Consider the following 13,203-nt stretch of genomic DNA (forward strand, 5'->3'; position numbering starts at 1 on the left):
GTGAAACGTGAAAGCTTTAATGTGAAAGCACCTTCCTTACAAAGGATAACTCACACTTTGGTTGGAAGATTGATAAGGCACCAGCTTTGATATTAATGAATCATGCTGAGATCTTGGCTCTGCTTATCATTCCTTTACCAGTGGAGCTCTTTTGCAGATAAGAGCAGGCTGTGTCATTTTGTTGTGATCCACATTTAACTCCTCTCTGTCAGTCTTAGCAGCTTTTGATAACGTCCTCCACAGGCTGCTGCTGTTACAGAGGGCAGATCCTTCTCTCAAAGCAGCACTGCAGCAGGTTCACCAGGTTTTGATTTTCACTTCAAATGCTCTGCTGCAGCTGAATTGTAACTGATGTGTGCAGTTAATAGAGCCCAACACAGAGGCAAATCACAGAATCACAGTATGGTAGGGGTTGGAAGGGACCTCTAGAGCTCATCCAGCCCAACCCCCTGCTAAAGCAGCTTCCCCTCAATCAGGCTGCAAATATAAGCACCAGGTTAGGGTTGGGTGCATTGTCTTTCCTCAGGGACTGGAGGTTCAGTCCATCTTGGACATCCATATCTCACTGGGAATCTGTTCCCTTGGATCAGATCAGACTGGGATCAAGAGCTGCAGAATGGAAGGATGTAAAAGTTGGAGAACAGGTTTGACTTTCCTCTTTATAAAGCAGTGTTGAAAATGAGGTCAATTCCCACAGCTTTCAAGAAGCCTGAAGGTTTTCTCAGCCCTTCTAAATATGGATAAATTCTGGACTGTGGACTGAATGCACAGACTGTGAGGAAGATGAGACTGGGCAACCCAGCTCCCAGGACAGTCTGCATCCAGCACTGGTACCTCAGCTGCTTCAGGGGCTGGTGGCAATCTCTGTGGGCTGCAGAGCTCCTTCACAACCCTCCTAGCCTAGATACTCGTGTAGAAGGTGCTACTGGAGCCCTTGAATGATTAGCTGACCTCTCTGTTTGTGAGAAGAGAAGCAAAGGTTCATAGTGATGAGTCAATGGAACACCTACTTAATTGCTTCTCAAGCTCTGGAGAATTGCACAGTGACAATTAAAGGACTTTAAATATGTACTTCTATATTGGCCAATTTCCAAACAAAAAGGGGGTTGGGGAAAAAAGCAGATATCAAATGTGGGGAAGGACTTTTTTTCTTGGTTTCTGTCTCTGTTTTTCCCTGTGCTAAGCTAAATCACAGGTAACTGCAGGTCAGCTAATGTACACAGAGGGAAGAGGATGATCTGCATACAGGGGGAGGAAGGATTTCCCCTTCAGGGCTGTTTTAGCTTTCTTCAGTCAACAAAAAGGGAGGATGAGGATGACTTAAAGAAAAGCTTTGTCACAACCACCTCTCCATCTCCTGCTCAAGAGATTAGGAAGCAGCAGTGAGCTGAGCAAAGAGAGAAACAAACAGTTCCCAGGGTATTTGCATTCCTAAGGCAACGGGGTGCTGTGAGTCCTGCACCTGCCTCTGCTCTTTCTGCTCCTTTCCTGAGAACCTCTGACTGAGCAAAGGGCAGAAATCCAACACAGTGAGCAAGCAGTGGGGGGAGGAAAGCTGGGCAAACTCAGCCATTGTACGTTGTGCTTGGCAGCAGGCAAGTGGTCCATCAGCCTGTGTGCAGTGGCAGCCAGTTAGCATGGGCACGGCTCCAAATCCATCAGTGCATGACCTGTCATCATTGCCCCATGATGACATTACAGGGAAAAGAAGGGAGAGGGAGTCTGGGACTAGTGAAGTCACGGGCAAAAAGGGGGTCAGATGGGAAAGGATGCAAATGTCTAGGAAGCAGAAACTCCATCATGTCACTCCTTATGAAGCCAGGTGATGAAACAGTCTCTATTGAAGGTTCCAAGCATTGCCACAGGCACCCCTCTATAGATTCTTCCTAGTTTTGGTGTTACTTCAAAGCACACCCAAACTGAGGAACACAAGCACATCTGAGAAAGCAGTGAAGCACTGTGGTACAGCGCCTTGAGTTAAAATCAGAGCTGAGTTTGGATTTATGGTCTGTGGGCACTAAATCACAGCCAATCTGCTCTGTGGGCACGCATATCTTTCAGGGAAGCCTGAACTAGGAGCCACAGCCTAATCTGGCTAGCTCCTTGGTAGCCTGGTTCAAACCTTTGCTGTCATATCAGGGCTACACCCAGCCAAGCTCCTTTGGGCATGTCCATGTTGAGTCTCCAGAGTCCTGGATGCTCAAGCCCTCCTGTTCTCCACTTTGCTCTCCTGCCCCATTTTCATTTCTTCTAGCCCACAAGGGGAAGCAACTCACCATCACTGAAGTGTCTCAGGGAGTGCTCAGCTGTTACCCCATCACTGCCCATGTCCTTCTGAAATCAAACTTGGGAGAAGCTGCAGCTTCTGGAGCTAAACACTAAGAACATGGCAATGATGCCAATGATGCTTGAGAGCAGCTTGAGCTGAGTGACAGCAGTGCTGGCTTCTTCACAGAGAGCCTTCTACTGTCACCTCCGTGGACCCAGTGCTTCCTCTTTATCCTTATGTCTCTTCCACAGATGGCTTTTGTCTTCCTGAGTGGGATGGTATTGTCTGCTGGCCTGAAGGTGTGCCAGGCAAAGTGGTGGCTATGCCATGTCCCGAATACATCTATGACTTCAATCACAAAGGTAGGTGTTGTCCTCAGGGTCAGCAGCAAAGTTGGGGCCCAGGAGTTACAAATGCTCTTCAGCATCCCTTTTTTTTTGGGGGGGGAGTCACCCCAAGCAGGAGCAAAGCCAGGGGAAAGAAAGGAAAGAAAAGACACTATGATCTTTTTTTATGCTGAAGGAAAACTTGTGTTTTAACCAAAACGATGACAAAGTCCCCACGTGCCCCAGCCAGACTGAGAGAGGGCATTGGAAGCACCACTCCATGCTTGCAGCTGGGTGATCTCACAGCCTTACAAACCTGTTCCTTGTTTGATGGAGTGAAAGTTGCACAGGGACAGAAACCCACGAGGTATTCTTCTCATTGGTATGCTTCACTTCATGGGTTTGCTAATCCCAGCCCCTGATCTCTGCCCAGACCCCTAGGTGGGTGTCTGAGAAGGGAACATGTGAATTCCTCCCTATCTCACTTTCCCTCAGGCAGCTCATTTCTTGACTGGCTGGTGGTGCCATGAAGTCTGTGTGTGTTTGTAGAAGCAGCTGAAGTACACTCGCTCCTCAGTGTATCTGCAAAGCTAAAGCATTCTCTTTGCTCAGGCAAAGCTGTGCACCCAAAGGCAGGAAAAAAAACAGAGAATGAAGACTGTATGTTGCCAGCAGAGCACTGATGCTGTTTGCAGGAAGCAAGTAATGATATTCCAGTGCACTCTGGTTGCACTTAGTCTGTCCTGTCTTTCCTATAAGGGGCTGTGAGCTGAGCCAGCTTAACCCCTGGCTGATGACCTTGATCTGAGCCAGCTTAACCTCTGGCTGATGACCTTGACCTGAGCCAGCTTAACCTCTGGCTGATGACCTTGATCTGAGCCAGCTTAACCCCTGGCTGATGACCTCTCACAGACAGCCCTGCACACACATGGAACAGGCAATCCAGCCCTCTTTTCTCCATACAGTGGCATGGATTCTTCACCTCACTGATGTCCACTGGTCAAGTCAGCTAGAGTGGGAGTCACATTAAGACCCAGAGGTCTCCATAAGCTCTCCCTCTGTAGTCCCAGGACAGAGCTGTTGACTGTTTTCATCCTTGTTAACTGCAATCAGATGATATACACACAGCTCATGCAGTGATACCCCCACACAGACATCTGAACATGGGTGTTTTCATCTACCAGCTGAATCCCAAGATGAAACCTTCTTTTCCCATTGTAGCCATAAAAACACCTCTCTTGAGATGCATTGAATCTACAAAGAGCAGCACAAAGCAGTTCACTGCTTACTTTCACAGGGACAGCTGCAACTCTGGGGATGATCCTGTGACCTTTGAGACCTTTCAGAGCATCTCTCCTTGGTTTGTAGACCCAGTATCTTAAACTAACCTGAGCATTTCTCTCTGGTGCTTCCCAGCGAGAAGCACCAGATGGAAATCACCTTCTCACAGCTGAGCTTCCAAGCAGGCAGGAGGCATCAGGATCGATGGGATCCACCCTCAGAAGCAGCTGCTCCTGTCCTAGCAGTTCCAGTCCCACTGACTTTGTGTGTGTCTCTCCTTTCCCTGCCACAGGCCACGCTTACCGCCGCTGTGACCTGAACGGGAGCTGGGAGCTGGTCCCAGGCAACAACCGCACCTGGGCAAACTACAGCGAGTGTGCCAAGTTCCTCACCAACGAGACGAGGGAAAGGGTAGGCAACTGCACTTGTGCATGAAGTGTTGGCCTCATCCAGGGCTATCCTAAGGGGCACTGTCTCATTTCAAATGCTTGAGGAGCTCTAGTTTGCTGCCTCCTTTTGTAAAGCACGTGTGAGCTTGCCAAAGCCACATCGTTGTCTGGATGGGGAATTATTTGTCCTCAAAGCCAGAAAATGTTCCTCCAGCTGCCTTGATCCCATTTGTAAAGAGATCTTGGGGAAACTTGAAGCAGGCTCAGGGATGCTGAGAAATGGTTGGAGGTTGTTCCATGCCATTGAGACTCTCTCTTCCCCAGCTGGTAACAACTTTGCTGCCTGGCTGTTACCAATAATCCCAATGCTTATGTGCTTCTCTGTGCTTGGGGATGTACAAACACAGAGCTAAAAGATGTGTCAGTCAGACCACTAGCCACCCTTCTTCTGCAGCTGGTTAACAGAGAACCTCTTGGTTGAGAGGTATAAACTAGGAATCAGAGGCTTTATGTGATGTGTTCACTGGACATGGGTGGGAACAAAGTCCTTGCTGATCTTGAACTAATTCTGGTGTAGTCACTTTGAAATAGTCCAAGAATTAGAGAAGGGATTCAAAGCACATGGAGGAGGTTTGGTGTGTTCCTGGGAAAGAAAAGAAAAGGGTTCTCTTTATATACATCTGGTTTATGGGCCTTATTTTTACACTGATTCAAGTGATTGGCAAAAGAGTAGGTGGCAGAAATATCCCACTTCTCTGTCTGGAGGGTTTAGCGCTTCTCACTCCCAAAGCAGAGTGTATATCAGAAGCAATCCTGTGCTGACATGACAGCAAAGCTGTCAGTGGAGTCACCTGAGAGGATGTGGCTTGCTTGTCTCCCAGAGAAAGCCATTCCCACCCACACGTGGTTGCTGCTCTATTTCTGTGCCTTGCAAAAGAATTCAGCAGAAACCTCTGTTTTTTTCCAGCAGTGCTTGGAAGATGTCCCCCTCCCATAGGGGGTATGGCACTAGGGACTGATCATTTGCAAGCAAGGGTTATTTCCAGACACTTGCAGATAAAGATCTAACCACAAGCCTCATGGTAGGGAGCAGCCTTGAAGATGATACACAGTCCCTTTGGGAGAATGGTCTTAATTTTAAATCCAACCACAGCATAGGGGAGGGATTTTTTTTGCTGTTGTTTCCTTTTTTTCTCAATGGTGAAGGAACATATGAATGAAGTTGTTCAGTGAGGGAAGATGTTGTTTGAGCATCTGCATGAGTCACAGCCAAGGCTGTATACACGAGGGGCTGCTCCAGCTACTCCCAGCAAAGCATGTTCTCTCAGTGATGGTGCAAGCTGGAATATAAGAGGTTCCACAAGCAAGAATTTCTTCCCTGCTGAGGTGAGGGAGCCCTGGCAGGGGCTGCCCAGATGGGCTGTGGAGGCTCCTTCTCTGCAGCCATCCCAACCCAGCTGGATGAGTCCCTGTGTGCCCTGCTCTAGGTGCTGCTGCTCTGGCAGGGGGTTGCACTGGGTGAGCTTCCCAGCTCCCTTCCAACACTTAACATTCTGTGATTCTGTGACAACACTCACTTTTAGGGACTTCTCTTTTCCCAGTCCATACAGTGGAAAGAACCATTTTAGCCCTTTAGGAAAGCTTCTGGTGTCGGTGTTGGAGTCATTGAGCACTGAGAGATTCACTGACTTGTACAACTTCACCTCTCTGAAGTCATTGTCTCCCCTGTCCCACCGCTCTCATCCATCTCCTGGGGTGGGACTCATCTGCCACAGACCTCTCCATCTGAGCAGGTCTCTTGAATTTCCCTTAGGGAAAGGAGATCCTTTCTTTTAAACCTCCCACGCTGGTAGCTAGGATTTCATCGAGGCAAATCCATAGGGAATGGGTACAAAGAAGAGAGTTGTGTGATTGTTACCATCCATCTTCCACCCACAGGCTGGCAAAAACTACTGAAAGCAGAGTCTCTTGACCTAGATTTCATGTATTTGTCTGTTTCTCCTGAGTGTAGAGGTGGTCACTGCACAGACAGGGGACTTGGACTGTGCCTCCTAACAGAGAGACATTAGATGAGGTGTCATGACGTAGAAGACTTCGTTTTTGTTTACAGCTTTTGCTCTTAATTGGGAAATCCCTGCTCCTCGTGATCTCTCTCTTTATGAGCCACTTCAACAAACCATCCCAGTAGATCACTAGTCTGTACACAAGGCTCAGTCTTCTTTTGCCACGAGCTTTCTGTTCTAGCCACACAATGTGATGCTATTTCATGGTAAGACAGATCAGACCATCATCATCGTTCAGAGTGGAGGGACCACACGGTACTGCCTCAGTCATCCTTACCCAGGGCAAGGAACATGAGCAAAAATGGAAGGTTCTCCCAGCTTTGGAATTGCATTTTGATTAACAAATGCTTTCCAACAGCATCTGTTACTCTTGATTATTACTATCCTTGTATTTGCAAGAGGTTGTTTTCCTCGGCCCATCCATCCCTGCTCCCCCCTCGTGGTGCTGCTGCATGCTCTCACAGAGCTGCCTTGCTTTACCACAGAGGTGGCTGCATCTTAGTGCCAAGTGAAGCAATGCATATACATCCACTGCAGGTCTCTTGGGCCTCCTGGTATGAAAAGCACTTTGGAAACAAAAAAGGAATGACCTTCTATTTTCCTTCTCAGTTGGGTGATGACTCTGAGAGAAAGAAAGGCCTCTTGTCTTTCACACCCAAGCTTGTCTCTGAAGAGCTGGTATTAATAAACCTTCCTTTGATATTTTTTTCTTGAAGTAAATGTGTCAAGGGATGTAAGAATCAGGGAATTTGGCAAGATAGACCAGTCATCTTCAGAGAGAGATGGTTTGCTATTATTATTTCCCCCCCTGGGGAACAGCATCTCTGCGTCACCAGTAACAGCTGCATTTAACCAGCCTTTAGGAGGAAGGCCATGGGCTGGCTCTGAGCAGGAGAAGCATCTGAGCAGATGTAACCAGAGGAACTTATAAGATATGCATTACAAAGCATTAGGGAAAAAAATGTCTGGTTGTGGCTATATATACTTGGGTGCATTGCCACCTCTAGAAATAGAATCATACAATCACAGGATCGTTGAGCTTGGGAAAGACATTGAAGATGATGAGTCCAACTATTAATTCAGCACTGCCACAGCCACCACTGACCCCTGGCCTCAGCCCCACAGCTCCAGGCTTTGGGGTCCCTCCAGGGCTGGGGACTCCCCTATGGCCCTGGGCATCTGGGACAGGGCTGGACAGCCCTTGGGGGAAGGAATTGTTCCCCAGCTCCAGTCTTAACCTCCCCTGGGGCAACTTGAGGCTGTCTCCTCTCATCCTGTCACTTGGGAGCACAGACTCCTGTCAGGGAGTTGGAGAGCACTGCCCTGGGTCTGCTGCCACCCCACTGCTGAGCCCAGCCAGGCTGCCACTGGCTTCTTGCCCCCCTGGGCACGCTGCTGGCTCATCTTCAGCCTCTGGCACCAACCCTCCAAGGCTCTTTCCCCCCTCAGGCAGTTTCCAGCCCCTCTGCACTGCCTGGGCTTGGGGTGACCCAAATGCAGGACCTGGCTCTGAGCTTGAGTGAACCTCACACCATTGGTCTTTATCTATAGATATATACAGATACACCCACCTAAACAAACACCCACGTCCATGAGCACACAGACACACAGATGTGTCCGTGTGTGTGTGTTGAGCTGTAGAGTTTTCACTGTGGGATACTTTACAGATTGACCAAAGCAGCAGACACGGGTCCCCCATGAAAGTTTGTGTCTTTTGCTGCCTGAACTATATAAATAGGATCATTTCACAGAGAGCAGCAGGGAAACAGCTTTCTGAACTTAGCAAAGTATGTTGAAGCCATCAGAGCCAGGAGAGTTGGCAGCTCACAACTGCCCAGTGAGCAATTGCCCTGGGGCTGTTTGCTAAGGGAAATGAGCACTGCTGAAGGATGCTAGATGGACAGCCCTGAAGACTGAGGCTTGGCCAGGAGAGCAGGTAGGCTGCAGCTAGCTGTTGAAGTCTGTTTCCCCAAGCAGCTTGCAGATAGGAACAATCTCGTCTCAGACACAGTCTGTAGAAGACAACAGTTTAGCAAGGGGTAGGGAGAAGTTTTATGGAAAGGTGTCTTAGCAGCATGTCATGGGGAGATAAGGCAGCTTTCTTTGTGCCTTCAGGCAGTGCTGAAAGCCAGTGCTACACCACAGCTTGCATCATTTCTTTGATATTCTGCTTTTAAGATGAGCCTTCAGCAGTGCAGCAGAGATGGTGGAAAATCTTGTTCTCCCCCTGCTTTCCCAGGAGACATTCCTGGACATTCTCCATCCCAGCTGCCCCCTGGATCTTCAGAAAGCTTCCCTGCACCTGAACAGATAAGCTGAGAGATCTATGGAGAGATCATCAGCTCTGTTTACTTTCCGTGCTGTGTTTAGAGAGACACAGCAGGACAGGGCAAGGAAGGGGGGAACAAACTGGCATTCACTCGTTGAGGAAGGCAGTGTGGTTAAACACCAGCTGTTTCTCTGTCTGCTCTGTGTTTCACATTGCTGAACCACAAGCTGATGAACGCTGGGAGAAGGTATTCAGTGATGCTACCCAACCACCAGATGATAAACATGTCGATAAAGGAGCTTTGGTCTGGCCCAGATTGGCCAGAGCTTTTCTTGGAGCTTTCTCAGGTTCCCTTGAAAACAGGAGTGAGGGTGACCTGTATTCCTGGAGCTCCTCAACCTTCAGATAAAATGTGGCACACATGGGAAGTCCTCATGTGCCTCTGGCATCAGCTGGAAGCTTTTTAGTCAATTGTTCTCAAAACCATAGTAAAGCTTTGACTATGGACCCCTTTCCTTCCACAGAGGCAGCCAATAGCAGCACCTACAGCACGGTCATTTCTCTGGTCTCCTCTTCAGACACTGCCAGGAGCAATGGTGTGTTTTGCTCAATAAGCAGCAATTTCCTTCGTTCCCATCTCCCCAAAAACAACACTAGTGCCAAGGACAGCTGGTTTTTTTAGAGCAGGTCGAACCCATCCTGTTTTCAAGGATGAGCTTAAGGGTAAATGTGACCTCCAAGCACCGAAACGATGGGGAAGGGGAAGACGAGCCAGCAACTTGGGAGGTTAGCTCAGCTTGGAAACCACCAGCCTAGAGAGATGGACCATCCTGAGATCCAACTTCAACCCACCAATCCTGTCTTCATCTGCTACTGCTGTTCACATGGTGGTGGTTTTACTACTTCTAGGGAAATCAGGGAGGCCTGGAGAATCCATCTCATACCAAACACAATGGGAAAGGCACAGCGTGTTGCAGGGCTGCTTTATCTAAACTCCATTGTTCAGATCAAAAATCATCTCCCACTGGCCTTTGTTCTTGGAGCTCTCCAGGGTCCTTTGAAAAGTGAACAACTTGGTGCAGCCTCAGACTGGCAGAACACATGCTGACATGGTGTATGCTGAGTTACACAGATGAGATGCCATCAAAGTGTCTTCTATTTGCAACATGAAAGATGAGCAGGAGTTTTATAGGATGGGTAGGGATCATCCAGATGTTTCCTTCGCTCTTGCAAGCAGCCCTGCCATACAGCCCTCACTTCACAGGTTAGCTCTCATGGGTTCCTCTAAATGCTGTCCCCCTCAACCAGGAGGCTTAGGAAGCGAGTTTTGACAGGTGAATTTTGGGCCAAGGCTCCCTCACCTCAGCACCAAAGGACTTTCTCCTCCCTTGCCAGGGGCACTGCCTGTGTGCCAGCCTGTGCCCATTACCCCTGGAGTCCACACAGGTAGTTTCAGTCACCTCACACAGCACATAGTGCTTATGTGCAGGCAACTGAATCTGAAGATCCCTGCATGTGGACTCCCACGTGAACACAGCTACTCCACACACAGGGAGAGGTGCATTTACACATCTGAATTGCAGGGTCTTAGTCTGAGACCTGCCCTCAGCTGCTGTGCAGATCTGGAGTGGCCAGCACCTCTGCAGATGAGGGGAACAGGATTCTGTACCAAAAAGCTCATGTTCCACACTCAGTGTTTTCCCTGAGGCTTTGGAAATCAGTGTCTGGTCTGTGCCTTTTTTTTCTTAGTCACATACTGTATAAAAGACAAGAAAAGCAAGGACCAGAGCTAGTGACAGAGCCTTTTTGGCATTGCTCATCATCCAGAGCACTAAAATGCTTCCTCTGCTAATTTTAAACATGTCATTAGCAAGGTCTGAATCAGCAGCTTTGAGAAACTTTGCAGATAGTTGTACTGGAAAGCCCTTACACATGCTTCTATCCTCATATTCTGCTAACCCCACCCTTCAGCATCGCTTGCTAACCCCTCAAAAGACCACTGGATCCAGTTCAGCTTCTCAGCCTACGTGTTACACAGAAAGGGGAAGGGCAACAGGAGAAAGCTGGATTCAGGGCACAGTGCAGTCACACTCAGAATGGAGTTTGCCACCAGCCTTGTAGAAAATACCTCTCTGTCACTCACATCCCTCCCTGTGACACTGGAAGGAAACAGGACTCAGGAGCACCAAAGCCCTGAGGGTTTCATCCAGATGCTGAAACAGAGGTGATGTTTACTGCCAGGGTGAAATGAGATGTCCTAGGGTATATGCAGGGGGATTGCAGATGCAACACAGGACCTACAGGAAGCTCATTCCCTTCTGTAACAGCAGCTTGAAGCCAGACAGAACATTTGGGTGTCTGCAATGACATGAGACACATGGACATGCAGGGACCTACATGAGATGGGGCACATGCAGCCCATGGATGCCCACTTTGGCTCGGTTTTGTGTAGTTGTTTTTTCCCCTGCCCTCTCTGATCTCACAAAGAAGCCATCTCCAGCTCTGCTTTGGTTTTCTGTTCTCCCAAAGCTAGCAGGATGCTGTGAAGTTTCCTCCCTGAGGTCAGGCTGGTGGAAAGCTGAGATGCAAAGGGAAGCAGAGAGGAAGCCTCCCACCAAACCAGGAGGGAGGGGGAAAGGGAGATCTTGTTACAGGTTCAGCACACAATGCATCTGCAATAACACTTACTTGTTTGTGGTTCAGTCTGTGAGTTGTGCCTGGTGTGAGCTCAGGAAGGCAGATCAGATGACCTACCTTGCTGCAAACAGATCATTTCACCTGGCTATACAAGACAGCTTTGGTGGAGCTTTTGTAATGTGTGACCAGAGAGGATGAGGGGAGGGAAATGAAATGCCCTGAAGCTATGCAGTGCCTGAGAGCATCACAGAGCATGACCTAGAAAGGGTACAAGGTGCATGACTTGACATGAGGTCATTTCAGCACCCCCAAACCAGTTCAGCCACATCCTGCCTAGTGCTCTGCAGCACCAGACACAACCGGCTCAGCCTTGTGAAGGGAAGATGTCCAGGACATTCCTCTGCAGACCCTGTTGGCACAGGAAGGGAACCAGTTGAGTACTCCTTCAGGAGATGGAGATGCAAGTGGCACAGGGAAGCTGTAAGGGAAAAAAAAGGAGGATTAGGTCCATCCCACACCTTCCCCATCGTTATCCCATCCCAGCAGGGCATGGGATGGAGTAGGCAGAGGGCAGCATGCAAAGAGGCCAGTTTTGAAACTGGTGTTCCTTAATCTTGGTACTGTATTGTGGGTTTTACCAGACTTTGCTGATGATCCCACCCTCTGTAATGACAGATGTTGAGATTTTTGTCCTTCTGCTTTTCCTTGAGCTTGTTTTTTCAGTGCACATGTGTCAACAGTCAAAACAGCAAAGGATCACTGCAGGAGCCAAGTTACATGACACTAGTTAAAGGAGGTTTTTTTTAACCTTTTAAGACTTTTAAACCAGGGTCTCATGTTGTGGCAAGACCACATTTTTGTCACGTGGGTTGTCTCTTCCAGCAGGATGAGCAGTGATGGTCAGACTGTCTTCAAGGTGGATTTATGAAAGACATTAGGGAGAGCTCGTGCTGTAGCAGAACGATCTAGGAGGTTGTGTACTCCTGAGACTATGGAGCTCCAGGCTGTGTCTTCTGTGAACTATTTAAACTCCCATCTATCTCAGGTCCAAAAAGAGAATCCCAGAGTGGTAGGGGTTGGAAGGGACCTTTAGAGATGACCTAGTGCACCCCCATTGCTCAAGCAGGTTCCACCTAGATCAGGTCACTCAGGTACACATCCAGGTGGGTTTGGAAACCTCCAGAGGCAGACCATGGAGGTCGTTGTTTCAGCTGGCAGATGACTCAATATTTTGTTACCTGGAAGACCTTTCCTGATTCAGCACTGTGGTTTCCACTGAGCTGGGACCTCCCTTGTGCTAGGAGATGAGTGAGACCTGGAATTGCCTTTAAGGCTTTCTTTTTTTTTCCCCTCCTGGGTAAATCCAGGTCTCGCCGTTCCTGAGGACAAACACTCCTGGGAACTTGCAAACACGAGCTGCCCTGTGCAGCTTTTTGGAGAACTTCAACCCTTTGCTCCTGAGACTTTCCCCAAGGACCCCATCCAAAAAAAAAAGACCCCATCTTCCCTCATGGCACTGGGTAATATTTGTGGCACCCACGTCTGCAAGCAAGCAAAGCAGCGTGCATGCATGCATGTGTATGTCTTGGCAGTCCCGACTCACATCCTTGCAAAAAGAGGCCCTGTGGTTAATCAGAGGAATTAACCACAGCCTCCCAAAATGTCCTGCCAGCCAATCAGCAGGCCCTTCCCAAGGCCATTGCTGCTACAATGCTGTCGTTGTCCTGCAGGAACGTGGATCTTCCCGGGTGGGTTTCTGAATGGGGCTCAGGGATGCTTTTGTTCAGCTGGGCAGTGACCCCTCACAACTGCCCACTTACCAAGAATCCCAAACTTGGAGGAGGATTTCATTGTTATTATTATTGTTGTTGTTATTTTCTTTATTCAGTTTTCACTCCAGAGGCAAATGTTTCAATGTTTTCCAGTTCAAAGAGGATCCCAGCTTGGCAGTGGGAAAAGTGCAATAGGC

At 48.6% G+C, this 13,203-nt stretch overlaps 1 protein-coding gene across 1 annotated transcript in view; it reads left to right on the forward strand.

Moving 5' to 3' along the window:
• PTH1R (parathyroid hormone 1 receptor) overlaps nucleotides 1–13,203 on the forward strand; it is a 98,033-nt gene that overhangs the window by 59,163 nt on the left and 25,667 nt on the right. The window contains exons 3-4 of the mRNA XM_061996638.1: nucleotides 2,521–2,631; nucleotides 4,169–4,287. Coding sequence (XP_061852622.1) covers nucleotides 2,521–2,631; nucleotides 4,169–4,287 — 230 coding nt within the window. The remainder of the gene's footprint in view (nucleotides 1–2,520; nucleotides 2,632–4,168; nucleotides 4,288–13,203) is intronic.

This window comes from Colius striatus, chromosome 5 (genome assembly GCF_028858725.1).
Source record: "Colius striatus isolate bColStr4 chromosome 5, bColStr4.1.hap1, whole genome shotgun sequence".
Classification (NCBI taxonomy): Eukaryota; Metazoa; Chordata; class Aves; order Coliiformes; family Coliidae; genus Colius; species Colius striatus.